Source organism: Eulemur rufifrons, chromosome 17, assembly GCF_041146395.1.
Source record: "Eulemur rufifrons isolate Redbay chromosome 17, OSU_ERuf_1, whole genome shotgun sequence".
Classification (NCBI taxonomy): domain Eukaryota; kingdom Metazoa; phylum Chordata; class Mammalia; order Primates; family Lemuridae; genus Eulemur; species Eulemur rufifrons.
Window position 1 is genome coordinate 49780137 of NC_090999.1, and position 26107 is coordinate 49806243.

The 26107-nt window shown below is 42.5% G+C and overlaps 1 protein-coding gene and 2 non-coding genes across 3 annotated transcripts in view; all 3 read left to right on the forward strand.

The window, feature by feature from the left end:
- The window catches only part of SV2C (synaptic vesicle glycoprotein 2C), a 150357-nt gene that overhangs the window by 95104 nt on the left and 29146 nt on the right, over window positions 1–26107 (forward strand). The window contains exons 4-5 of the mRNA XM_069492574.1: window positions 24773–24906; window positions 25375–25464. Coding sequence (XP_069348675.1) covers window positions 24773–24906; window positions 25375–25464 — 224 coding nt within the window. The remainder of the gene's footprint in view (window positions 1–24772; window positions 24907–25374; window positions 25465–26107) is intronic.
- On the forward strand, window positions 14727–14836 carry LOC138398500 (U6 spliceosomal RNA). The gene has a single exon (XR_011235988.1). It is a non-coding gene; the product is annotated as a U6 spliceosomal RNA (small nuclear RNA).
- LOC138398519 (U7 small nuclear RNA) lies at window positions 23080–23139 on the forward strand. Its single transcript, XR_011236000.1, has one exon. It is a non-coding gene; the product is annotated as a U7 small nuclear RNA (small nuclear RNA).

Below are 26107 nucleotides of genomic sequence, written 5' to 3' on the forward strand. Positions count from 1 at the left end.
CAGGGGCTGGCATTACTTGTATACATGACTCCTCATCTTAATTTAATTGTTAAACTAGGATCGTTGGTATCAAAAGTAGTAATGAAAACAACAGTACATAATGTTGACATAGAATTTTAGTTTACAAAACATTTTTGCCCCCATTACCTCATTCAAGCCTTCAGACAACCCTAAGGGTTATTGCTGTTATTTCTGTTTTGCAGATGAGAAAACTGAGGTTCAGAAAGAGTGTGTGCCTTGCTTGAGGTCAGTGAGGTAGTAGAATTAGGAGCATTAACCAGGCTAACTTCAGAGCCTTTTGTTCTTCAAACAAGGGCATGCAAATTCATTGTCCAAGGAATACATATGCAATGATACATTTAAGAAAGTCAATTTTAAGAATCTCTACTTCCATAAGCACACTTTCCTTAAATTGATCTACCTGAGAACACACCCTTCTTCTACTCTACAAGAGAAAAGTGTAATTCTCAGTAGTGTCAGGCTAGTAACCTCTAGGCTCTCTGAACAAAGTGGCAATTCAAAATATCATTATAGGTGATGAGAAAGTGAATGACTCTAATGAGCATGTAATAAATCCTTTTGCAGTAAGGTGGTTTCTAATTCTTTGCTTTTAACAAAATAGAAGAAGGATCTAATCAAGTAAGTTAGTAGATCATTAATAATTTTGATGAAAGATAATCAGATGAACTCAGTTCACAGAATTTAGTGATGCAGCTATAAGTAAAATTCCTTCCATTCATATTTATTAATGTAAATAAGAATGATAAACTCTGTCTCGTTCTATCAATAAGCAGTATTCATCCATGGATACATGAACCAAGTAGGGGGGAAAACACCATTTCATATTATTAAAAGATAAGCTTCTGATAAAAAATTATCACAAACTGTGCAATACATGTTGTTACATTGACAAATGATGTAACAATAATTGCAATAATGACTCATTTGATACAATTTTTGTCACTTAAAGAGTTTGTGGTCACAGAACTGTTTTAGGTTGTAAATTTAGATATTAATACATGTGTTTGTTGCAGAGAAGTACAATAGGTTGATCAAAAAATTAAAAGCATGATCCATGCATAAACATATTCCACATTAGGTTAGAATTCTGAGGAGAAAGTGGAATGGAAATTCAAGGTCAAAGAGAAAGGGGCATCATGTAAAAATTTCCTTTTGATCGAGAACTTGTCCATGTGGTTTTTAAGTGGCTGAAGACAGGTTCAAAATTGCTGTGGTATTTAGATTCCATCAGCTTCATTTTAAAGAGTAACATCACAGTTTTATTTAAAGATGTCATTATTTACAATATGCCAGAAATTTTACCCTTAGCAATAGATATATCCAAAGCTATAATAAAAATGTAAATGTCCGTTTAGGAAGGTGGGAGGGGAATGGTTTCTGAGAAATCTTTAAGGGTTAGATGAGCATAAGGTTTAGTCCTGTACCACCCACCTCTAATCCCTGACACTGCATAGGTGCAGGCGTCCACTGCCGGGGAGTCGGACGTCTCTGGGACTGTTCTATTCCTTTCTGCGCCACATCTCCTCTCATCCCCGTAAAAAAAAAATCTTACCTTTCTTACCACAAGGATGTCATCTTTGTGAAATCAATATTTCTTAATTACTTAATATCACCAAGTCAAAATCTTTTAACTTTACCTGCAGGCGTAATATAATTTAAAAACTATTATCCCCATGTATTACAAGAAGAAAAAAAATAACTCTCTTATCTTAAAGAAGTTAAAACTGCAGAATATTCTCATTGATTTTTTAAAATCTCATCAGGCTTGGCAGGAGGTAGAAATGTAATGCACCTACAAGTGTAGCCAGCCAGCATGGCACAAAAGCAATATTAACACATCCCTCCTTTTTTGTCCATGCCGTGAGTGTGGGTGGAAGCAGTTCTGAGAGGCCCGAGTACAGGGAGATGTAATGCGAGCATCACTCAAACCTCCATATTTAGCTTACGATCGTGTTACTTTCTTTTTTTTTTTTCTTTTTTTTTCTTTTTCTTTTTTTTTTATTTCAGCTTATCATCATGGTGGGTACAAAAGTTCAGGCCACATACACTGCCCATGTCCCGCCCATCCCCCCGAGTCAGAACTTCAAGCGTGTCCATTCCCCAGATAGTTTGCATTGCACTCATCATGTGGTTATATACCCATCCTCTCCCCCCACCCCCATCCCCCCGTGTTACTTTCTTGATCTCACTCTTTCAGCCCTCATGAACTGCCTGTTTTCCATGGAAATTTCCAGGTATGTAAGATAATGTCTGGTGCAGATATGCCCAAACATTCAACGTGAGTTACACAAATTGCCTCCAACCAAAATCTGAACCAAAATTCAGATTTCAAAAATCTTAATGAATGAAGCTCCTAGTAATATTTTCCCCAACTCTCACTATCTTCTCATGGCTTAACTAAATACTAATAATTGTACTAAATCCCAAATGTTCATTATGTTTATCTCTGGGTGATGAAACTTGGGGTGATTTACTTTATTTTAAATTATTTTCTGTATTGCTCGAATTTGCCACATACACCTGTATTATTTTTGTAACCAGGAAACAACAGCACTGCTATTCGAGGGCGAAGGAAGATGATCAACAGAATCCTAGGCAGGTGTGGTGGTTCAAGTCCACCCCTTTTCCTGGTACAAATGAGACTTTTGGGGTTGATTTTTATTTATTTTTTATAAGTCCTCTCCCCAATCCACCCCCAAATTTACTTTGTCTACACTTTTTTTAATACTCACTGTCAGGAAATACTCTGTTAACCTAAAACTTCGAGATTTTCCTTTTATTCTGTCCTATGGAAAGAAGAAGAGCTGTTCAATAAAATACTAATAATCACTCTTAATATCATCAAAGACTATTAGTAAGCTCTATAGATCTCTCCACTCTTTTCTAAGAAGTCAAGATGGCCAGAGACTTTTTTTCAGATACAAGAAAGTTTTTTTTTTTCCTAAGAGGGATTATAAATACCAAAATGCTTTACCTCTTAAGATATGTTCCTAGCTCACTCTTTTCTATTTACTCTGTTTTCCCAGCCTGGGATTCACAGATGCATTCTGCTGTACTCTGGTTATAACAACATCAAGTGGTCTGGAGGCAGGACCAGTGGGTCTTGAGACCATCTTCCCATGTTGTCCATTCCTACTGTGCATAGGCTCTGTCCTCACCCAAGGATGTTCATGGCTGTACCTTTCCCCAAAAAAGGTTCTAGAGTCCTCTTCTCTCACTAGTCCTTGCAGAATGTATCACATTTCCCTCCTTACTGTGACCCTAGAGTTGCCCTTTGGCCCCACTGTCCTAGCTTGGACCTGTGTCTGTTTAGCTGGGCATTCCTTTGCTCTAGCAGACTTTTCCTACCCGAATCCCAGTCTGTGGGTTTGTGTACATGTGCAGCTCCGTGCCTGTTAGAGCCAAGACCCTCACCTAGTGAAATCTTTTTCAGCATGGTTGCACCTGGCCACCTCACCCCCACCCCTTGGGTTCTGCTGAGCTGCTGGTCCACTGCAGGTGGGATTGCCTCACCTGAGCCCCTCATCCCTGAAGCCACCTCCCACCAAATGCCCAGAAACATCCAGGCCTTTGTGCCTCTTCCTTCAACTTGGCTCCCATTTCAGCCCTCACAGGGAAAGAGTGCTCAGATTGTCCTTAGAACCCGCTATGGGAAGGAAATACAATGTCAGGTCAGCTTTCCTGATGCCTTTTTAAAAATTGTTAAAGGGGGCCGGGCGCAGTGGCTCACACCAGTAGTCCCAGCACTCTGGGAGGCTGAGGCAGGAGGATTGCTTGAGGCCAGGAGTTCAAGACCAGCCCTGGCAACATAGTGAGACCTTGTCTCTAAAAATATGAAGAAAAGAATTAGTTGGGCATGATGGTGTACGTCTGTAGTCCCAGCTTCTCAGGAGGCTGAAGCAGGAAGATTGCTTGAGTCCAGGAGTTTGAAGCTGCAGTGAGCTATGATTGGAACACTGCATTCCATCCTGGGTGACAGAGGGAAACCCTGTCTCAAAAAAATTTTTTTTTGATAAAGGAGAGGGAGTGTAGAATATGTGTTAGGTTGTTTTTATGAAATGGTAGGCAAGAATTTCCACTTTTTAAAATTCTGATCTGCTGCCCTTGCTTCTGAGAGCACGTGCTTGACCCTTGGGTTCTTAAGACCCTCCTCTGGCCGTTTGGTGCTTCGGCTGCTCCTGCTGGTCTGCGGCCCTCAGAGCAGAGGGTGGGGCCTGGCCTTCCAGACTTTGCACCTGACCCCCCAGGGGATACTGGCTGGGCTGAATTTAAAAACCCAAAACAACACATGTTGGCGTGGGTGTGGAGAGACAGGAACACTAATACACTGCTGGTGGGACTGCAAACTAGTGCAACCTCTGTGGAAAGCATTATGGAGGTATCTTAAACAGATTCAAGTAGACCTGCCATTTGACCCAGCAATCCCATTACTGGGCATATACCCAAAGGAAAAAAGGTCATTCTGTAACAAACGCACGTGTACCCAAATGTTTATAGCAGCACAATTCACAATAGCAAAGATGTGGAAACAACCCAAATGCCCATCAATACATGATTGGATTAGTAAACTGTGGTATATGTATACCATGGAATACTACTCAGCTATAAGGAATGATGAAGATACAACATCTCTATGGTTCTCCTAGAGAGAGTTGGAACCCATTATATTAAGTGAAGTATCCCAAGAATGGAAAAACAAGCATCACATGTACTCACCAGAAAATTGGTTTCCTTGATCATCACCTAAATACAAATCTGGAAACGACACCAATTGGACATCAGACTGAGGTGGGGGGTGGGGGAGGGGATGGGGGTATGCCTACACAATGAGTGCATTGCGCACCGTTTGGGGAGTGGTAACACTTGAAGGTGCTGACTCGGGAAAGGGGGGGTGGGGAAAAAATATGAAACTATTGTTTTTAACTTGCACTGTTCACTTAATAATTTATCATGAATATTTCCCATATTATTTCATATCATTGTACAAGAAATAATGTATACATTATGAGGACATACTGTATCTAACAAGATATACTGTTAGACTCTTTGATTCTGTAAAATTAAATAAAATAAAAAAAAAAATTAAAAATGCAGCAGTCGACTTAGAATGAAGTCTCTGAGAGTGAATACAAACCATGGAGGAAAGAAGAATCATAACAGCTTCTGTGGCCCCCAGATTCTACACTTTTAGGACAAAGCCAGAGTCTTGGTTGCTTGGAATGTCCCCTTTGACTTGCAAGTGAAAGCCATCAGGCAAGAGACTGTCAATAGCGCCGCACCTGTGTGTCTCTTGTGAACTCAGGGTGCCCTCAAGCGTTGGTTAGGGTTAATCACAGCTCCCTGTTGCCTGGAACACCCTAGAATGATGTGAGTGATGCATTTAGCTTTGTGATTCATGCCCATTAGTCACAATTTTCTGCCAGAAGCTTTTCCTACCTTTGTTACTTCTAAAAATTCAGTGTATCAAGGCTTGTGAGGTATTTTTCAAAACTCACTTGGATTTGCCTCTGTGTAAATTGAACTCTGAAGGAGAGCAGTTTCCAGTGAAATTCTTCTCCCAACAAGAATCCTGCCACCAAATCCATTTTTAATCTGCCTCCCCTTTTAAAATGTCATCACATATATCTTTTAGAGACTTTCATGAAACTAACAAGCACCATCTAGTTCACATCTTCATTTTGCTTTCACAAGGCCAAAAATTTTATAAAATTTATAAAACAAACAATTTCCTCCTTGTTAATGGGCTTGTAAGTTTCTAAAATTTCATTTCAACTTCTACCTACCTCCCACCAAATGAAAATGACCTCTAGATGTCTGAAAGCCTTTTCTTTTTTGTGGGGGTGGTGGTGTCTTTTTTAATCTACCTCTATATCAAAGCGTGTCTCTATTTTGTTTAGGCCAATTATCGAACTCCAGGCATTTGCAATTTGTAGAACCCTGCACAGGTGTTCTGATATGCCCTAAACTTCCAGAGCCATTGAGTTAAGCAAAGAAATTCCTTTCTGTTCCTATTTATTTATTAATCTGATTAATTAACATATATCTTATCTATTAATCCTTACATTTATTGCTGCCTCTGGGGCTAAATATTCTCTGTAGCTCATGTAGTGGGGAGTGTAGGAGTAATATGTGTGGTGTGTGGGTGTATATGGTATGGGTTGTGTATAGTGTGGGGTAGTGGTGGTGTGTCTATGTGTAGTGTGTGTAGTATGGGGTGGTGTGGGCAGTGTATGGGTGGTATGTGGGTAGTGGGGGTGTAGTGTGTAGCGTGGGTGGCGTGTGTGTGTGTGTAAGGAGTATGCTTGTGAGGGAGATGGTTGGAGGTGAAGTACTCATTGAGATCACAAAGGTCAGAACCACCTGCTCTGAGATGTGAGCCCTTAGAAACACTAACCCTGCTGCCCACCCCTTTTGTGGATTGTGTTTTGTTAAGCAGGATGTCGTTTGCATTTGATCAACCTAGATGGCTACTGCAGACAATTCTAGGCTGAAGGATTTGGGCAGGAGGGCAGCAGTCTCAGGAGATCTCCCTTTGGCAAGGAGATATGTTACTCCCCAGGCTGGACACCTCAGGAGTTATATTTTAATCTTGTACACAGCTTGGAGATGGCCAGACAGGGCTGGAAGGAACTTGACCTTTGGTCACTCCTGCTGTAAACAGCAAGAAGTATGTTGCCTATTCAGATGCAAATGAATCCTTGCAACCAGTTGAGATGATGCTAAACCTAAAACAATTGGATTTTACATGATTCCAAATCAGATTAGTTTTTAAAGTGTCAAGTCCTATGCCTGAAGCTTTGGTATTTTTGTAAGAATGCAATCTTGCTGCTATTGTTGTCATCTGACCACTCTTTAAAATTGAAGTTACAATATACATACAAAAAATGCAAGAATCTTAAATGTGTAGTTCAATGCATTTTGACAATCCTATGCACCTATGTAACCACCACCCAAATCAAGATCTAGGACATCTCCATCTCTTCAAAAAGTTCCCTCATTTTTCAGTCAATCTCTCCATTCCCCAGCCCAGAGGCAGCAACTGTTCTGATTTCTATCACCTAAGATTAGTTCTGCCCATTCTTTTTTTTTTTTTTTTTTTTTGAGACAGAGTCTCACTCTGTTGCCCAGGCTAGAGTGAGTGCCGTGGCGTCAGCCTAGCTCACAGCAACCTCAAACTCCTGAGCTCAAGCGATCCTCCTGTCTCGGCCTCCCGAGTAGCTGGGACTACAGGCATGCGCCACCATGCCCGGCTAATTTTTTCTATATATATTTTTAGCTGTCCATATAATTTCTTTCTATTTTTAGTAGAGATGGGGTCTCGCTCTTGCTCAGGCTGGTCTCGAACTCCTGAGCTCAAACGATCCGCCCACCTCGGCCTCCCAGAGTGCTAGGATTACAGGCGTGAGCCACCGCGCCCGGCCTAGTTCTGCCCATTCTTGAACTTCATTTAAATAAAGTATGGAATCTTCTGGCTTCTTTCACTCAGCATGTTTTTAAAATTCATCCTTCTTGTTATGTCAGTTCCTTTATATTGTTAAATAGAATCCCTATTTAACATTACATAATTGTGATGTACCCTATCCAGAGTCATCACAGTTTATTCCTCTATCATCCTGTTGATGGACATTTAGGTTGCTTCCAGTTTTTTGTGGGTTTTTTAGGGGGGAGGAGAATTAATTTTTTTTTAAGACTGCTCTCTGAGCATTCTCATACTTGTCACCTCTGCTTATGTTTTCATTTCTCTTGGATAAATACCCGGCAAGGGAATTGCTGTGTCATAGAATATATGTGTGTTTAACCTTATAAAAAACTGTCAGTTCTCCAAAGCTGTACCATTTTACACTCCCACCAGTAATGTACGAGGGTTCCACTTGCCCCGAATCCTTGCCAACTCTAGGCGGGCATAGAATGGCATCTCGCTGCGGTTTCAATTTGCATTTCTCTGAAGACTAGTGATGTTCAACAATAGGAATTCAATAATAAGACTAAATTTTAAAATCTTCACTTTTTTAATTTAAAAAAACAGATACGGCAGTTCCCAGAGGAACCTAACCTGAGTGTTTTATCTGCATATATCTGAAAGGCAGGTCAGGCGTGCCCACAGGACTAACTGCACAGGGTGGGAGGACCCATCTGGGACAGAACGGTGCTGAGGAAAGAGAGACCCCAAGAGACTAAATCGGCTCAAAGAAGAGAGGGATGATTGGAAATAGCGAAGTTTCTTTGCCCACAGATTTTAGTTTCTCCTTTTTAAATCTGAACACCAGTGAGATGGAAGTGCAAGTGAACTAAAAAAGATGTCTTCAAAGAAATCATCGGAACCTAATGGAGCTCAAGATAGGAGAAAAGAGAATATCGACAGTGGACAAAGAAGCCATAAGGTCTAGGCCTGTCAATAATGTTAGCAGGACCCATGTCCGACACAGCAGAGGGCCTCAGCCCTGCCCGGGACTTACTACAATCCTTTCAAATTAATCCTTACAACAGCCCCATTTTACAGATGAGGAAACTAACGTAAAATGGCTGGGTCAGTGTGGCAGCTCCTTAAAATATTAAACGCAGAATTACCGTATGATCCGGCAATTCCACTTCTGGGTCTATAGCCAAAAGAATTGAAAGGAAGGTACTCAAGGACATACACATGCACAGCCGTGTTCGTAACAGCATTATTCACAGCAGGCAAAAGGCAGAAACAACCCAAGGAGGCAAGAGCCGCAAGAGATGTGAAGGGAACAGCTGTTTGCGGGCATCCTCATTGCAAGTCTGTGGAACCCAGTGGGGTTCAGCTGTACTGGGGTAAACTTGTAGGGGCGTGTGGTTGGTGCCAGGTGCTTTTACTAAGGACGCTATTTCCCCATTCCTGAGCATTAGCAGGGAATTTTAAGAGCAAACCTCCCTTGCCTTTAGGAAACAGGAATACAACTGCTTTAGGAAATATATGGTTATTACACTTTTTCTGTAGTAATAACCATTTATAAGCTGCGGGTGTTCTCAGAAAGCATTTGATGGAGAATGTTACACTTTTACCAAAATCCCAGGGGAAACAACATTTCTTTGCTCTTTTATTGTGTGCCACCTTTACTTGTTCTTCGGGGTGCATTTAAAAGAATATGGGGAGGAAAATGACAGCCCCTGTGGATCAATTTTATAGCAAAAACCCCCAATAATCATAAAAGCTTATAAGTTAATAGCAAAAACTAACATAAAAACAAAGCACATTCATGCAGGAATGAAATGTAAGGTCTCCTAAGAGTCTGTTTCCACATCTCTGAAAACTAAGTTTCGAAGTATCCTCAAGCTTTAGCTCTATTAACTTTGGGTACCTTACTTGTGACAGGAATGGGCCCAGTGACTAGTTCATGGCACGATTTCTCGATCTGGGCACTGTTGACATCTTGGGCTGGACACTTGCTGTTTGAAGATGGGGGAGGCTGTCCTGTACATTGGAAGATGTACTGGCCTCTACCCACTAGATGCCACTAGTGACCCTTCTTCCCAAGGTCCTGATGATTAACAATGTCTCCAGACATCACCAAATGTCTTCTGTGGTATGGTTACCAAATTTAGCAAATAAACGTACAGCATATTTAGTTAAATTTGAATTTAAGATAAATTACAAATTTGTAAATGTAAGTATGTCCCAAATATTGCATGGGACATACTTATACTAATTTATATAAATATATATATATAGAGAGAGAGAGAGAGAGAGAGAGAGAAGGGATCAAATTTAATTGGCAGCCTGTATTTTATCTGACCACCCTGCTTAGATGGGCAACAGGATTGCTGATGTATTAATATTAAACTAGATGATGTGTGTGAGGTGTCTGGAACATGGTAGGTTTACTATAAATATTCTAGAAATCTGCTGCATGCCTTGAATCTGCACCACCTGTGTCCCTCCGGGAGCCTGCAGTTGGTACTGCAGGTTTCCTATCCTTTGCAGAACTGTAGAGTGGGTGTGCTGTTGTGAGGCGAGAGGGAGCCCAGGTGTGAATCTGCAGGTGCTGGGAACTAGCATTCCAGGCAAAGCTGGCTGTACATCTGCTTCTGCCAGATCATCAATCTGCCTGTGCATGAGGCTCCCTGAGTTATTAGATCATTTCTTGTAAGTAGCATCCAGAGAAGGTGATTTTGAATGAAAAACTGCTGCATTAGTCCCAGACTCAGTCGCTCTGCATTTGATTTTTCTGGCGCCATAGCCCTAGAGAACCATTCTCCAGGATGCACTAAGACCAATCATTTCCACAGTTGGTAGCAGCCAGGAACTTATTTCTGAGCCAAGATTAATGACCCAAGTAGTCAGCCTTTCCAGAGAGCAGAGGTGAAATTTAACTCTGGGTAGCTGCCTGACATTCTGAAACAAAGGGAAAGGGGTGGGGGACAAGGAGAAATAGCACTCGAATGTCTCCTGTGGGGTCATAAATCATGATGGGCAAGAGTGAATTGCATCTCTGTCAACAATTTAATTGATTTGGGTTCCTAAGTTTTCTCTTCGGACAACCCGAACAAAACATGCTTCAAACACGTGTTGTAAGAAGTGCCCGTTTGAGAGGTTACCTCCCATCAGCCGTGCTCACCACCTTCCACTCTCTTCCTGGGCGCTGCCGATGGCTGCGGCAGCCGTCTCCTACTTGGCATCACGGCCACCCTCAGACCCCTTGTGGAGCCCAAGATCATCAAAAAGAGGACCAAGAAGTTTATCTGGCACCAGTCAGACCCATATGTCAACATTAAGTGAAACTGGCGGAAACCCAGAGGTATTGACAACAGGGTTTGGAGAAGTTTCAAGGGCCAGATCTTGATACCAGCATTGGTTACTGGAGCAACAAGAAAACAAAGCACATGCTGCCCAGTGGCTCCCGAAAGTTCCTGGTTCTCAGTGACCAGGAGCAGGAAGTGCTGCTGCTGTGCAACAAGTCTGACTGTGCTGACATTGCTCACAGCGTTCCCTCTAAGAACCGCAAAGCCATCAGTGCAAAGAGCGGCCCAGCTGGCCATCGGAGTCACCAATGCCAACGCCAGGCTGCGCAGCCAACAAAATGAATAAGCAGCTCATGTGCATATTGTATTCGTATTTAAATAAAACCATAAAAACTGCAAAAAAAAAAAAAAAAAAGAACTGCCCCTTTGAGTTATTAATACATATCATTTTTTTTTTTTTTTTTTTTTTTTGAGACAGAGTCTCACTCTGTTGCCCAGGCTAGAGTGAGTGCCGTGGCATCAGCCTAGCTCACAGCAACCTCAAACTCCTGGGCTCAAGCGATCCTCCTGTCTCAGCCTCCCGAGTAGCTGGGACTACAGGCATGCACCACCATGCCCGGCTAATTTTTTCTGTATATATTTTTAGCTGTCCATATAATTTCTTTCTATTTTTAGTAGAGATGGGGTCTCGCTCTTGCTCAGGCTGATCTCGAACTCCTGAGCTCAAACGATCCGCCCACCTCGGCCTCCCAGAGAGCTAGGATTACAGGCGTGAGCCACCGCGCCCGGCCCCAATACATATCATTTTTAATTTTCCAAAAGAAAGTCCAATTTGTGTGTGTGGTAAGTTAAGGAGAAAATATAATTGTTGCTCTAAAGGGAAGCCCCTTTCCTATCTGGCTGCAGTGAGATGTATCATTAGAAGCTGAATCACAAGCTCAGGTGAGAAAAAATGAGAGTGAAGGAAAAAACAGAACCAGCTTTTGGCCACCAGCAAAACTCAAGAGTCGGCTGAAGATTTTCATTTTTTCAGTCTTGTTAGTAAACCTTTGTTGATCATCTGACTTACAAAAAGTTGCATGTTTATGGGAAAGTGTTTTGAAACGAGGTAATAAAAAATGGCATTTCCTACAGAGTAGTTTGGGGACATATCTAGCTGCACTGTGTATTGTGTTGCTGTACAAATGAGCAGATGTGAAGCATTTTATGGCTTTATTGTGCTACTGAACAGAAAGGTGTCTCTTTTTATCTCTATGATTTTTAAAAGTTAAACTATTCCAGGTGTCTTCAATGGTAATTCAAGTAATCACGGTTTTCTGTATTCCTTCCTCCTCTACCCCACTGCTACGACTCACCAATTCCTCAACATGATAGTGAACTCTGCCAACCATTAGGACATCAGGTCGTGTGTTGTCAAAGGAGTATAAATGTGTCCTGACTTAATAATAGGTATGTTGTTCCATTTCCAGTAATTTGATGGGCCATGTTATTGGGACTAAGCTTCCTACAGAAAATAATTAAAAAGTGTTTAACATGACCAATAGGGGGAAAAATCAGTGAGAATATAGAAGATTTGAACAGCATGATCAACAAACTTGACCTGATAGATATATGTAGACAGTGTACCCAATAACTGCAGAGGACACATTCTTTTGGAGCACACATGGGACATTTAAAAAATGCACCACATACTCTGCTGTAAAGCAAGTTCCAATAAATTGCAAAAAACCATTAGGCATGTACTCTTATCACAATGAAATTAAGCTAGAAATCCACTTTTCTTAAAACTCTATATGTTTGAAAATTAGGAAACAGATATTGTTTCTAAAAAGTCACTTTTTTTTAATGTACTAGACAAACTCTGATTTTAAAAGAATCCAAGAGTGGGTTCTTTGATTAGTTAAATAAACATTTGTTCGGTGACTACTCTTTGCCAAGTGGTGAACTAAAGATGAGTAAGACACAGCCCCTCCCCTCAAGGAACAGACTTGTGGATAAGTAATTGCCCTCTATTGTGGTTTTTCTCTATGTCAGGCATCATGCTAAATGCTGTGGAAATCTGTAGGACGCTAAGATAGCTCAGTGGGGAGAGCGAACACCTTTTAATGTGTCTGGAAGAATACACAGAGGATATTCCTCTCTACTTAGTTAATGGAAGACTCAAGTTTAAGAGTTCTCTGAATTGACAAGGGGGAGGGGGAGGGGTGGCAAAAGTTCAAAGCTGTTGCAGCGCAGGTAACATGACAATGTTCTCTGCCAGTTTCTAGGACATCTGGAAGCGTGTTGGCAAATGTGATATAGCAAAGGGTGGAAGGAGGGACTTGTGAGGGATGCGGCTGGAGAGATGGGCAGAAGCCACGTCTTGGGAGGTCTTGTGGCCATATAAGAGAATCTGGACTCTACCCTGAAGGGCCACAGGAGAACCACTGAATGGTTTGAGCTAGTGAGCGATGTGATCCACTTTTTATTACAGAAAGAACTCTTGAAGGTACATGGAAGATAGACCAGGCAGACTGGAAGCTCTACTAAAGAGAAGTGGTGTTAAAATTATTTAACAGTGGGGCATTGGCCAGTCAGAAGAGAGGAAGGCCAAGTGGCTGGAGCCTGGAGGTCCCCTGCTGAGCCAGGTGTTACCCTTTCCGTTGCTGGGTCATGGGCAGATCCGAGGTTCAAGGGATCTGAGCAATAACCATAATGTGCACACTTCAGTATTCCAGCCGTGGCACAGTCATACAGATCCATGCCAACTGTGTGTCTGCCCTAGGTGGGTGACCCAGGCAAGGCATGACTAGGGCCTCAACCACAGAGATGGAGAGACAAGAACAAGCTTGGGAGAAATACAGAAAATATAATAGAATTGCAGTTCTCAGTGATTGACTAGACAGAGGGAGGAGAGTAGAGGTTGACTCCACATTTCCAGTTTGGAAAGCTATGAGGAAGGTTAAGTGTCACCACCTGAGCTGGAGTCTTTTGGGAAGCATCTGATGGCAGTAAACTTCAGGAACTTAGGATGATTCGAAGGACATGTTCTTGGTAGGGACAAATTGGCTCCAAGTAGGCAAGATCTGACTGTAAGGCTAGTGGGCTGGTCTTCTCTAGAGTCATATTTCCATTCCCTGTACTCGGCGGGAGGGTGTGACATCCCCTGTCTTAAAGCACAAGGACCAGAAATTAGAGCTCCCAGATCACTGTGGTTGCATGCATTTCCCCCTCATGAAAATGGAATTTCTTTGATATAAATGACAAAACTCTAAGGTCATTTTGGGCCTGAGTCATGAGCTAAGCAGCTGTTTGTCTTGTCAAGTGTTAAATGATTTGTTCTGGATCGGAGGTTACAAGGCAAGAAATGGGGGTAGAAAAAAGGAGCGGGTGAGAGAGGTCAACAGTTAGCAGAGGTGTACAAGTGTGACCTTTGGGCGTCAGCAACAAAGAACACTCCTGCTGACCTCTGCTGTCCTAAAGCTGGAGCTGTGACAGCTCGCTCTTGTCCCCCTCCCCTCCCTGGGAGGAAAATGTTTCCCCTGACAATGGGTTCCGTTAGAATCTTTGTACTGTATTGCAGAAATCTTCTGGGAATGAACAGAAAGCTTTCGTTGATCATGAGCAAGATCGCGCTGAGGCCATGTGCAAACAGCAAAAGGAAAACTTGATGTGAAAGATAATGAGGACCATGAAGTTGATTAGAACATTGGGGGTTCTATTGTTATTTTTATTATTAATATTACTTTAGAGACAGCTACTTTGAAAGCAGATTGACTGCATTACTAACACATGGAATAGCACCATTATTTTGCTACAAGTCCTCTACCAACTTTTGGACACTTTACAAGTTTACAAGGTATTTTGTTTTGTTTTTTATTTTGAAAATGTCTGTTTCTTGCTGTGGATCTGTACTCAAGAGAGACCTTCATATGGCTTCATCCAATCAAGGACCAAGACCTTAGAATCAGAGAGAACCTTAGCTCTGGAATGAGCCTTCAAGTCTAGTATTCCGTGCTCACTTCGGCAGCACATATACTAAAATACAGATTTTCTGGAATGATATGGAGGAGATTAGCATGGCCCCTGTACAAGGATGACACACAAAATTCATGCAACATTCCATATTTAAAAAGAAAAGAAAAAGAATGAAGTCTAGTATTCCAACTTTCTACTAATGTAACAATTCCCAATATTTAGTTTTGTTTGCTTTTCAGCCACCTAAGACTGTACCTGTTCACAGAGTGAACATAATTGGTTTGTTATTCATCCATGGCATCAGCTAATATAAGAGTTTATGTATAACTATAAATCCTTAAGTTTATGTGTAAATAGAAATCTGTGTGTTTCATTTAAATAAATATTTATGTGAATAAAATAGAAAAGGAAAGTTAATATGTACCTATATATGCTATAAGATAATGTATGTACACACAATGCATCTAATGAGCAGACTTTTATAATAAAAAACTTGGATTTATAATAAAAAGCTTCAGTTGTATATGGTCAAAATTTGACTATCCTGTAGGTTCTTGTAGTATAAATTTGCACAAAAATCTTTGATAAAATTTTGATTGACCTGTATTATCATAACATTAATACTATATTATTGTCTGTCTACAAAAGAAAATCCCAGGCCAGGTGTGGTGGCTCACACCTATAATCCTAGCACTTTGGGAGGCTGAGGCAGGAGAATCACTTGAGGCCAGGATTTTGAGGCTACAGTGAGCTATGATCACACCACTGTACTCCAGCCTGGGTGACAGAGTGAAACCTTGTCTCTAAAAAAGAGACAAAAAAAAATCCCAAAAGACCTTTGTTTAAGATACGGACACACATACATAACATGCACATTTTATGGTATCAACTTTTTTCATAACCTCAGACTCATTGTCACCCTCTGGGGAACTTGAGAAGTGCCATGCTTGAATCAATCTTACATGCTGGCACCAGAAACCCTTTCTGGAAAGTTCATCTCATTCTCTCTTTGTATATTTGGGGCACTCACGGAAGATATTCCAGAATAAATAACCCTAAAAACTAAGCCCACGAATTTGTGACTTTCAAAGGTCACTGGGAAATATGCTTCTTCGAAAGCATGGTTAGGATCACAAGTCAAATTCAGGAAGCAGAGGCATAATGTGACTTCCTTGCGCCGTTGGCCTCTTGCTCTGTGCATTCCAAAAGGCAAGACCAGAGCTTAGAAACAGAAATAGTGAAACAGGCAGGAAAGGTTGGCTGGTTGCTTGGGCCTGCTCTTAGAGACAGATGCCTGTTGGAGTTAGTTGGAATTTAACCCCTGGACTCTCTCCCTGGGACGTATAATTGGCTTGCACTTCCTGAAGGCACGATTATGTGCTATAGGCAGATCCCTGCCAATTATTTTGATCACGATTGCTTTGTGCATTGCTGTTGGCAATAATGGTCGCATGATTGCAGCCCAAGGAGAGCTGGCCTCTGCCCCAAGAGTCCCAGATTAGAATATGACTGGGTTATAGGTCAAAAGGTTAAAGGTCTGTGAATACTGTTCTCTTTTCCACCCAAAGACACTAGGGTAGTCTCTGGCACTTTCTCACTAATATCTGCAAATGGCATTGTATTGTCAATGTTCAGGTTTGTGACAATCAGAATTAACAACAATAGTTGAGTTCAGAAAAATGTATAAATACTGAATAGTGACACAGTCATAATTCCAATTTCCTTCTCCTCTCCTCTCCCATCAATGCCTATGTCTCAGAGACATTAAAGGCTTGTGTCTCTTTGAAAAGCTTTCTTTTTTCCTTGTTGAGTGAAAAGTAATACGAGATGATACAAAATTCAAACATTAACTAAAGAGTGTCAAAAGGGAAAGTCCCCAGGAGCCCCCACCTCCTACCCTGAGTAAGCATTTTAAACAGTTTAGTGCACTTTCCTCCCACTTGTTTTCTAGATCTGATATGGTTTATGTGTATATAAAAAGGAAATCACTATTATTTGCACTGTTTTAAAAAGAGCTTTTTTTTCACTGAGCAATGTAACTTGGACGTTTTCCATGTCAATTTAGAAAGGTCTGCCTCATTCTTTTCCAATAGTTCTATGATTCATACCTGTACCTTAGTGTATTTAACTATCTCCCCTTCACACACACCTCCCCACCCTTTTTTTTAATTTTCTTTACAAATTGAGACGGAGATGAAAAATCTCCATGAGTATCAGCAACAGGTACTATCCAGCTGATCTGATGAAGTCTTGTGGAGTCAGAGATGGTACTAGATGCAAGACAGCCTGAGTGTCTGGCCAAGGAGTAATATTTCAGGCTGATGATATAGTATTTATATTTTAAACCTGTGACATGCTGAAGGGATGAAATTTTATTTCTAGAGGTATAAAATCAGAAATTCATCTGATCATTGTTTCGCCTCTAACCACTTGAGAAATTGGATTTTGAGCCACTTTTCCAAAGAGAATTTTCATTGGCCAGGTGCATTGTGAGTGAAGACCACAGACAAATCAATATAGATGATTTGCTTCTTAGCTATTGAAAATTGATCTCACATGTGACATTTAAGGTTCCCTTTTAGAACTTTTGGATTTGTGTCTTGCACCTAAAGGTTGCCTCCTTACCAAAGACTGTTTCATTGATAAGATCACATAACTGACAATCAAATATAGATCAGCAAAGTAGGTGCCAAGTTCCCAGGGCATGAGGGACTGGAGCCCAGAAAAGAACATGAAAGCCAGCATTCTTCTACGTGTATCCCACACTTCCGTCTCGGCACCTTGGAAGGTTTTAGACAGTCAGACAACTGGAGAGGAAGCTGGTTTCTACAGTCACAGAGCACATCAGCTTGAGTCTGTAAATGCCCTTGATTCTTATGCAAGACACATAACAACTCTTATTAGCACCACACTGATTAGTGCCGTGCCCGAACTGCTTTCTGTAGTACCCTAACTGAGATCTTTCCTTGCATGGAATTTACATTATCTGTAGATAAATCCCACAGTATGACATTTTAATAAGTATTTTAACAAAGTCCAAAGGACAATTAGAACCATCACCCACACAAGAAGTATTTTTTTTAAGACAAAAAAGGTGTGGTGCCAACATAAAGGGTTCATTTAAAAGAATCCATTTGACTAACTGCAGATGAGTATCCCAAAATATCAACCCACTTTCCCAGTTGAGTGTGGCTTGGTTTCACAATCCCCTTCTCCACTCTATGTTGCTCTCTCTCCACGTTCTGATGTTTGCAGTGTAGGTTTTGTGTAGCTCTCAAATTCTAATTTAAACCATCTTGAAACGGAGCTCAGGAAGGGGCCCGAGAATTCATGGCTGGGTAGTGATGGTGGTTAGTGTTTCACCCCTTCATTTTTTGACCTATTTCTAATGCAGAGAATAATCTTTTAGTGTCCCAAAGCACCTGCAGGGGCATTTCTCAAGATCCTCATGGTGTCTGTCTCACACTCAAGCCACAGGACATCACTCATCCGTTGTTGGCTCTCAGTCCCCAGGGCCATCGTCATAAGAGGGGAGGAGCACCAGCGCCCTTGCCAGGACTCTGTCCCAGACAGGTGGCTGCACTGTGGTAGGAGAGGGATGACCAGTCCTGGCTGATCTGTACTTCCTAAGTACTCATTGGAATTCTCTCTCTAATGTTGACATTTGAAATTTAAGAACATGCTCTTTTTGTTCATAGGCCCAAATCAGAAAAGGCGTTTGGGGAGAACTCGGGTGAGGAGACTGCTTGGGACAGAGAGCGCCACCTCTGCTGTACTCCCAGTGCCCTTTCTGCAGAACTGTCCTAGCACGGGTCGCATTGCTCATCGTGTCTGTTAACAAATTGCCTTATCCGCTGGACTCTGACCTCCTATCTCCTTGAGGGCGGGGAGTCTTACTAGTCTCCATATCACAGCATTCTGACCAGCACATACTGGCACTCGATAAAACATGAATGAAGGAACAAAGAGTAAATAATGATATCACTAGGCATTAAGGAAATGCGAATTAAAATCACGAGATACCAATGGACACCTATTATAATGGCTAAAATTTAAGGGAAAACAGCTGACAAAATGGTGGGAAGGCTGTGAAGCAGCTAGAACGCTCCTACCCTATGGGGGGAATGTGAAATGCGTACAGCCTCTGTGGGAAACTGTTGGGCAGTTTTTTATAAAGCTCAGCATAAACTTCTCATATGACTCAACTGTTCTCTCCTACATATTTACTCAAGAGAAAAGGAAAACTTTGGGGGCACACATCCTGTATGAAATGGTTATAGCAGCTTTATTCATAATCACCCCAAACCGGAAACAATTCAACTGTCCTTCAACTACTGAGTGGTTAAACGGTGATATAGTCACATAGTGGACTACTATGCAGCAGTGAAAAAGAACGAACTACTGATATATGCAACAATTTGCACAAATCTCAACTGTAGTATGTTAAATGTGAGAACCAGGTTCAAAAAGCTACATACAGCGTGATTCCATTTACATGATATTCTAGAAAAGACAAAACTATAGTGACAGAGAAGAGATCAGGGTGCCAGGGGTTGGGGATGGAGGAGGAGTTGGCTCCAGAGGGGCAACATGAGGGCATGTTTTGAGGTGATGGAACTGTTCTGTGTCCTGATTATGATAGTAGTTACATGACTCTGTGTGTCAAACTCATAGAACTATATAACTAAAAATAAATTTTACTGTATGTAAGGTACAGATTCAATTTGAAAAAGTGAATCAATGCTGTTTTGCTGGTTAGTGTAGATTCAGAAAACAATTGAAAGAAAACCAGGGCTTGGTAGCCTGCAGTGAATTTGCACATGCTCATGTACACACGCATTGAACATGTGTTCATTCAACAAACATTTAGAGAGCATGTCCTGTGGACCGGGACTTGCTATCGGCACTGGAGAGGTCCTGATGAGGGAGAAAAGCAGGGTTCCTGCTCCCTTGATGGGGAGAGGGACCGATAATAAATACATAAACAAGAAATGAGTATGACCACTTTAGATAGTAATGAGTGCTGTCAAGACAATGGAGCAGGCCTATGTGACAGAGTGGGGTTTGGCCTGTGGGCCTCTCTGAGCAGACAACGTAAGCTGAGTGCTGGAGGGTGTGAAGCAGGCAGCCATGCACACACTCAGGCGGGGCAGTCTAACCTGGGAAAACACCACACGCAAAGACTCCTAGGGGACAACACTAAGGATGAGATATTCTAAAAAACCCTCTCACTTCAAAACTCAGAAAGGCTGGTTAAAATATAATATAGCAAACACCCTTTCTAATGCATGGCTGGGCTTCCAGGGGAAAAGGCACAGACCCTAAGATGGGATAAAGCTCTGTGTTCAGAGGCTGGAAGCAGGTCAGTGGAACTGGCCCCAGCAAGCGCAAGGACTGGCAGAAGAAAATGAGCTCAAGTTCATGAACAGGGAGCAGTTTACACGCCTCAGAGGCCGTGGTGAGACATTTGGATTTTATTGTACTGGGAGCTGTGAGAGGCTTTTTAGCAGCAGAGTGAAGTGCCCTTATTGACATTTTAAAAGAATAACTCTGGGTGCTGTAGGGAGAGTGGACAGCGGAGGACCAAGAGAGGCAGTCAGGGGGCTGTTGCTGAAGGTTGGGGGAAGGAACCTGCGCTGCTGTGGAGAAGGGGAGAAGTGAGTGGCTTTGAGGTCTGCTTGAGAGAGGGAACTTGCTGATGGGTTGAACGTTGGGGCTTGTGGGGGAAAAAGAAATCAAGGATGAGGTCTTGGCTTTTGACGTGTATACGTGGCGGTTGGCAGTGCTGAAACAGGGGAAGCTGAGGGAGAAACAAGAGTTTTCTTTGGTGGCATGTTGCGAAATCCAAAGTTCCGTTTTGGACACAGTAACTTTGAGATGCCCACTAGACATCTCTGTGAAGTTGTGAGTAGGAAGGCTGAGGTCTGTTTCTAGAGCTTGGGGCAGAGAACAGGTTATATTTCAGAGACAGTGGCATGTGGATGGTAGTTAAGTCATGGAGATAGATCAATCCAGCTGGGAAGAACCTATGGACAGGGAAGATGGCTAAGATTTGGGGTTTGCCAACTTTGGGGGGCCAGTCAGAGGAGCCTGCTAAGGAAACTGAAGAAAAGCCAGTAAGGCAGGACAGACACTAGCACATGTAGTGATGAGGAAGCCAAGGAAAAACATTTTCCAAAAAGAAGAGAATGGACAACTATACAGAACGACTTAGAGAGTTTGAGGAAGAGGAAAACAGAAGTGACCATTAAATTTGACAAGACTGGTGACCTTGGCACAGTTTCTGTGGAATTCTGGGACGGAAGCCTGTCTAGGGTGAGAATATTGGATAAGGAAGCGGAGACAGTTGCTATGGACCGTTCTTTGGAGGCGTTGCTGTGAAGGGGGACAGAGGAGCAGCAGTGCAGCTGGAGGGGCATGTGGGGCCCACGGAGGGCTTTTCCTTAGATCTAGATGTGCTGATGGAATGATCCCTCAGCTGCAGTGGGAGAACAGGGTGGTGAGGGTTGGAGAGGAGGGACAGGTACTTACAGGAGTTCTGTCCTTGAGAGAAAGAGAAGGATGAGCTCCAGAGCCCATGTAAACAGGTGGCCTTAGACAGGTGCATGGACAGTTCATCCATTGTAACCCGAGGGACAGCAGAGAGATGAGACAGGTGCAGATGGGTGGGTGGATTCAGGAGAAGATGAGATGTATGTACTTCTCTCTGTTTATTTTCTCCAAGAAATAGGAAGTGACGTCAAGTGCAAGGAGTGGGGTTGGCTGCTAGAGATTTGAAGAGAAATGGACAAATGGTATAAAATAGTTTTGGAAACCGGGAGAAAAGCATATTGCAAATAAATGGAGAGAGAAATGGGTGGACAACAAACCCTTTATACACACACACACACACACACGTACACACATATACACATGCACACCAAGAAAAGGACAAGAAGACAGACTTCACAGCTAATGAAGTAGAGAGGGACCTGGACAGCAGCAAACAGGCTAAGCTTCAGCTACTGGACGAAAGAATCTACACTAAAGAAATTGCATGATAAACTGAGCAGAGCTGGACTCTGGACCAGGTAGTTCCCTTCTGGGTCTAGCTGTGGTCCAGTTTCCTCAGTAGGCTGAAAACTGCCCACCTGGAATCACACTGCAGTCAGTCCCTCCGCCCACTGAGTGATGTTCCAGAGCAATTAGAGTGAAGGGCACAACATCCCTAAAACAGATGCCAAGAGGGAGACTGCGGTCCTCTGAGAGGCATCTGGAGAAGTCTGAGCCAAATTGTGGAGCCTGAAGTTTCATAGAGAATGCTAATTCTCCAGCTTCACTGCGGTCAGTCAAGTGTCAAGTAGAGCTGTCTGTCACTAGAAAGAGAAGTGTATTGGTTCCTGTTGCTGCTGTAACAAATCACCACAAATGCACTGGCTTTAAACAACACAAATTTATTATCTTATACTTCTGGAGGTCAGAGTGTAAGTGGGTCACCAGGCCTCCTGGAGACGCTAGGGGAGAATATGTGTTCTTGCCTTTTCCAGCTTCTGCAAGCCACCTGCGCTCCTTGGCTTGCTGCCCCTTCCTGTATCTTCAAGTCTCTCTCCAAGGTGACCTCTGCTTCCCTCATCACATTCCTCTTTTCTCACTCTGACTCTCCTGTCCCCAAGCCCCTTTCCTTATAAAGACTCTGGAATTTACATTGGGCTCAGCCTTGCAGTACAGGGGTAATCTCTTTACTCGCAAGATCTTTAACTTAAAAACATCTGAAAAGGCCTTTTTCATGTAAGGTGACTGATTCACAGGTTCTGAGATTAGGATGAGCACGTATTTTGGGGGGAGGGAGCATTATTCTGTCTACCACAAGAAGCTTCCTGCTCTCTGCACCATAAGGACTTTCTGCTTGGTTAAATCACTTCCCCCTGTTCTTCTTTGAAAGCTTTACCTTCTGACCTAACTGATTTGAACAGTGACAGTGGAGACCTTCCCCCTCTTTTCTTCACTCCCTCCTGTACTTTACGGAATGTGCTGTAGCCTGAAATTTAAAACATCCCATTTGCTTACCTCAGCCACCTAAAGTTTTTAGTTTTCTTCCAATGCCTAAAATGATAGGATTTTAGAGGTTTTTAAAAAGAATTTCTTTATATGAAGCTCTAAGATCAAATATGACATGAATAAGTTATGTTTTCTCTGTTCCATCGTAGAATTTCTTCTGCATTGTGGATATGTGAGACTTTGGAACTTCTGCTACATACAACATTGACAGCAATCATGCTCCCTAAAGTTTATGATATAATTAATTTAGCAATCCACATAATCTTCTTATATTAAAGTCTCAGAAAGATGTTATTCACCTAAGACTAATACAGCATGTCATTGACGTTTACGTTGTTTGTCAACAAATTCAGTGTTTAAAGGTGTTACAACTTTTAGAATTTGTCTAGCAGGTTTTCCGGTCTTTACTGGAAAATCCAATAAAAAATAAAATAAAATAAATTTAAAAAAAAAAAAAGAGTGAGTGAGGCTGGGTGTGGTGGCTCGTGCCTATAATCCTAGCAGTCTGGGAGGCTGAGGTGGGAGTATGGCTTGAGGTCAGGAGTTCAAGACCAGCCTGAGCAAGAGCAAGACCCCGTCTCTACTAAAAATAATAAAAATTAGCCGGGCATAGTAGCACGCAACTGTAGTCCCAGTTACTTGGGAGGACCGCTTGAGCCCAGGAGTTTGAGGTTGCAATGAGATAGGAGGACACCACTGCACTCTAGCCGGTGCAACAGAGAGAGACTCTGTCTCAAAAATAAATAAATAAGTGAGTGAGTGAGTGTGCATGAGGCTGTGTGTTGGTATAAGGTTGTGTCTTGAATCCTGACAGGGAAGACTCTGATATGTAACTTCAGCTCTGTGGCCTTGTGGAAGTTACATCACCTTCAGAATCTCACTTGACTCCCAGGTAAATAATGAATAATTATGCCGCTCTCCTGGGGCAGGATGTAGACTACCCAACTTTTGTTCACAAAAATACCAAGCATTGCTGTAAATTAAAATTTCACCTCACATAATTCATCTATGCCTCTATAAATCTCCTCTCTGTTTTCAATTAGATTTGATATGCCTCATTATTTCTCATTTAGCACCATATTTGAATTTTGCTTTTCTCCATTTTATATTCATCCTAATATTGGCTTTCTTTTAATTCTTGGAGGGATTTCTGTTTGTGTCCTATTGTACTTATTTTTATGTTATAATAAAAATCTATATTTTTATAATTAGAAATTAAAATCCTGGTGGTCTGCATGACATGTGTATGAAGAGATATATAACTGCCAATTCCTAACAACTATATGTATGGTGAGGGTGCTGGTAGGAAACTGATGACACCCTCAGAAAGGGCCGTGGAAAAGTGTTTAAGGAAGGGACTATTTATGAAGATCTGGGAACTGTTAAGAGAAACCAGTAAGGAAGGATACAGCACCTTGGAGCCGCCAGTGCCTCAAAGAGCAACAGGAGAGAGGTGGTCAGAACCTGGCAAGAGCTGTGGCTGTAGGAGGAGGCCCGGGAGACGAGAGCGCCCACTGCCACACCTCTACGCAGCCAGGGGAAGCCAGAAGGGAAGCAAGGAAAATAAATATCCTGTCCCTCCTCCCGCCCTCTGTTCTCTGGCCTGGCTTCCTTTGTTCAAAACTAGCTGAAAGCAGTAGGCAAGGGAGCCAGTTACAGTCCCTAGAGGGTCATTTCCTGGCATGCTGCGGGGTAGAAAAAAGTGGAGAGTGATCTGGAAAAGCGAACAGAAGATACCCAGCACAGAACAGTGGTCTATTGGAAAAAGCATTATCCCAGACTAATCTTGGCCTTTGGGATTTGATTGTATATGTGTACATGTTCCCCCATGCTTAGGCCCTGCCCCCTTTGGTTCCAGGTACCTTTGTTCTCAGCACTGCCACGGGTGGTCTTATGACCATGAGCTGGTCACTGTGGCTGATGCCTGGGTCAGCTCATGTCCCCATGGACAGTAAGACTTAGCTAATCAACCCACAGGGCACACCCACGGTGATTATTCCAGTGGGCAGTCTGGGAGGAGCTCTCCCTCACTCTTCTACTCCTACGTTTCCAGGGTGGAGCTTCAGCATGGGGTCGGCCTACCAGTTTCACAGTTGGCGTGTGTTCGTCATCGTGTGTGCGCTGCCCTGCGTCTGCTCCGTGGTGGCCCTCACATTCATGCCTGAAAGCCCACGGTTCTTGCTGGAGGTAACACGTGCTATTATACATACTCAAGTAGCCCACATACATTGGAAAGAGTTCCTTGTTAATACTAGGAAGTATGTTTGCCTCTCTGGGAGGTATGTTTCTCCTTCCTACTATGGAACTCTGGAGGGTTTGGTTTCATGGGGGCATGCTTTGAACAGCCAGCATGTCGAAAAGCTGCCTCATGGCCAGAAAACATTCATATTCCACCTTAAGCAAATAACTTTTTGCTCAATGAAGAGAACATGGCTTATTGTTTTAAAAATGGAATTTTACTATCTGAAGGCACATTCTTGAACTGCTAATGTATTCAGTGATATCCAAATAGGCTGTCTGTTCCAGTGGAACGTACCTAAACCCATTTGCACAGTTTACGCCTCATTTGATCTGATAATACAGGATGGCTATTGGAAAATCAGGGAGGGTGAGTGTGTCACTCCTAGAGCTTCACTGTCTCCTCCCATTTCTTAGGTTGGAAAACATGATGAAGCTTGGATGATTCTGAAGCTGATTCATGACACCAACATGAGAGCACGAGGCCAGCCTGAAAAGGTCTTCACGGTGAGTCTGCTCCTCAGAGAATCCACAATGCCAGGGCTTGGGACACGTGACATGTCTGTCAAGGACAAGACTGTAAATATTTTAGGCTTTGCAAGCCATATAGTCTCTGTCACAACTACTCAACTCTGCCATTGTAGTGAAAAATCAGCCGTAGCCAATATGTAAACAAATGGGTGTGGCTGTGTTTCAATAAAACTTTATTGACAGAAATAGGCAGAGGGCTGTTTGGGGCCCATAGATTGCCAGCCCCCTGCCTATGCCTATCTAGGACCCCAGAGCTCTATGGTTCTTCAAATGATAACACCAACCCAAGAGTTGGGTTAGGTGGAAAGACTACATTTTCTTCTTAGACCTATTCTCTGATTCCCAGGCTTAGAACCTGAGGGTGGGAGGCCTTTGGTTGTCGAGACCACCAGGCGAGTCTCCTTGACTTGCTATTAGAGGGGATCTGGCCTCTGTAGGTCCATCTCCTCTGCTCGGCCAGGTCACTGCACTTGCCCCAGCCACCCACCTGAAACTTGTTTCCACGTGCTGCTCAGCCAAGGAGCTGAGAGCACCCTAAGGTTTCCTGGGTAAAGCAAATATATCTGGGTTCAAAACCCGGCTCTGGCACTTACTTGCTGTGTGACCTGAGCAAGTAACA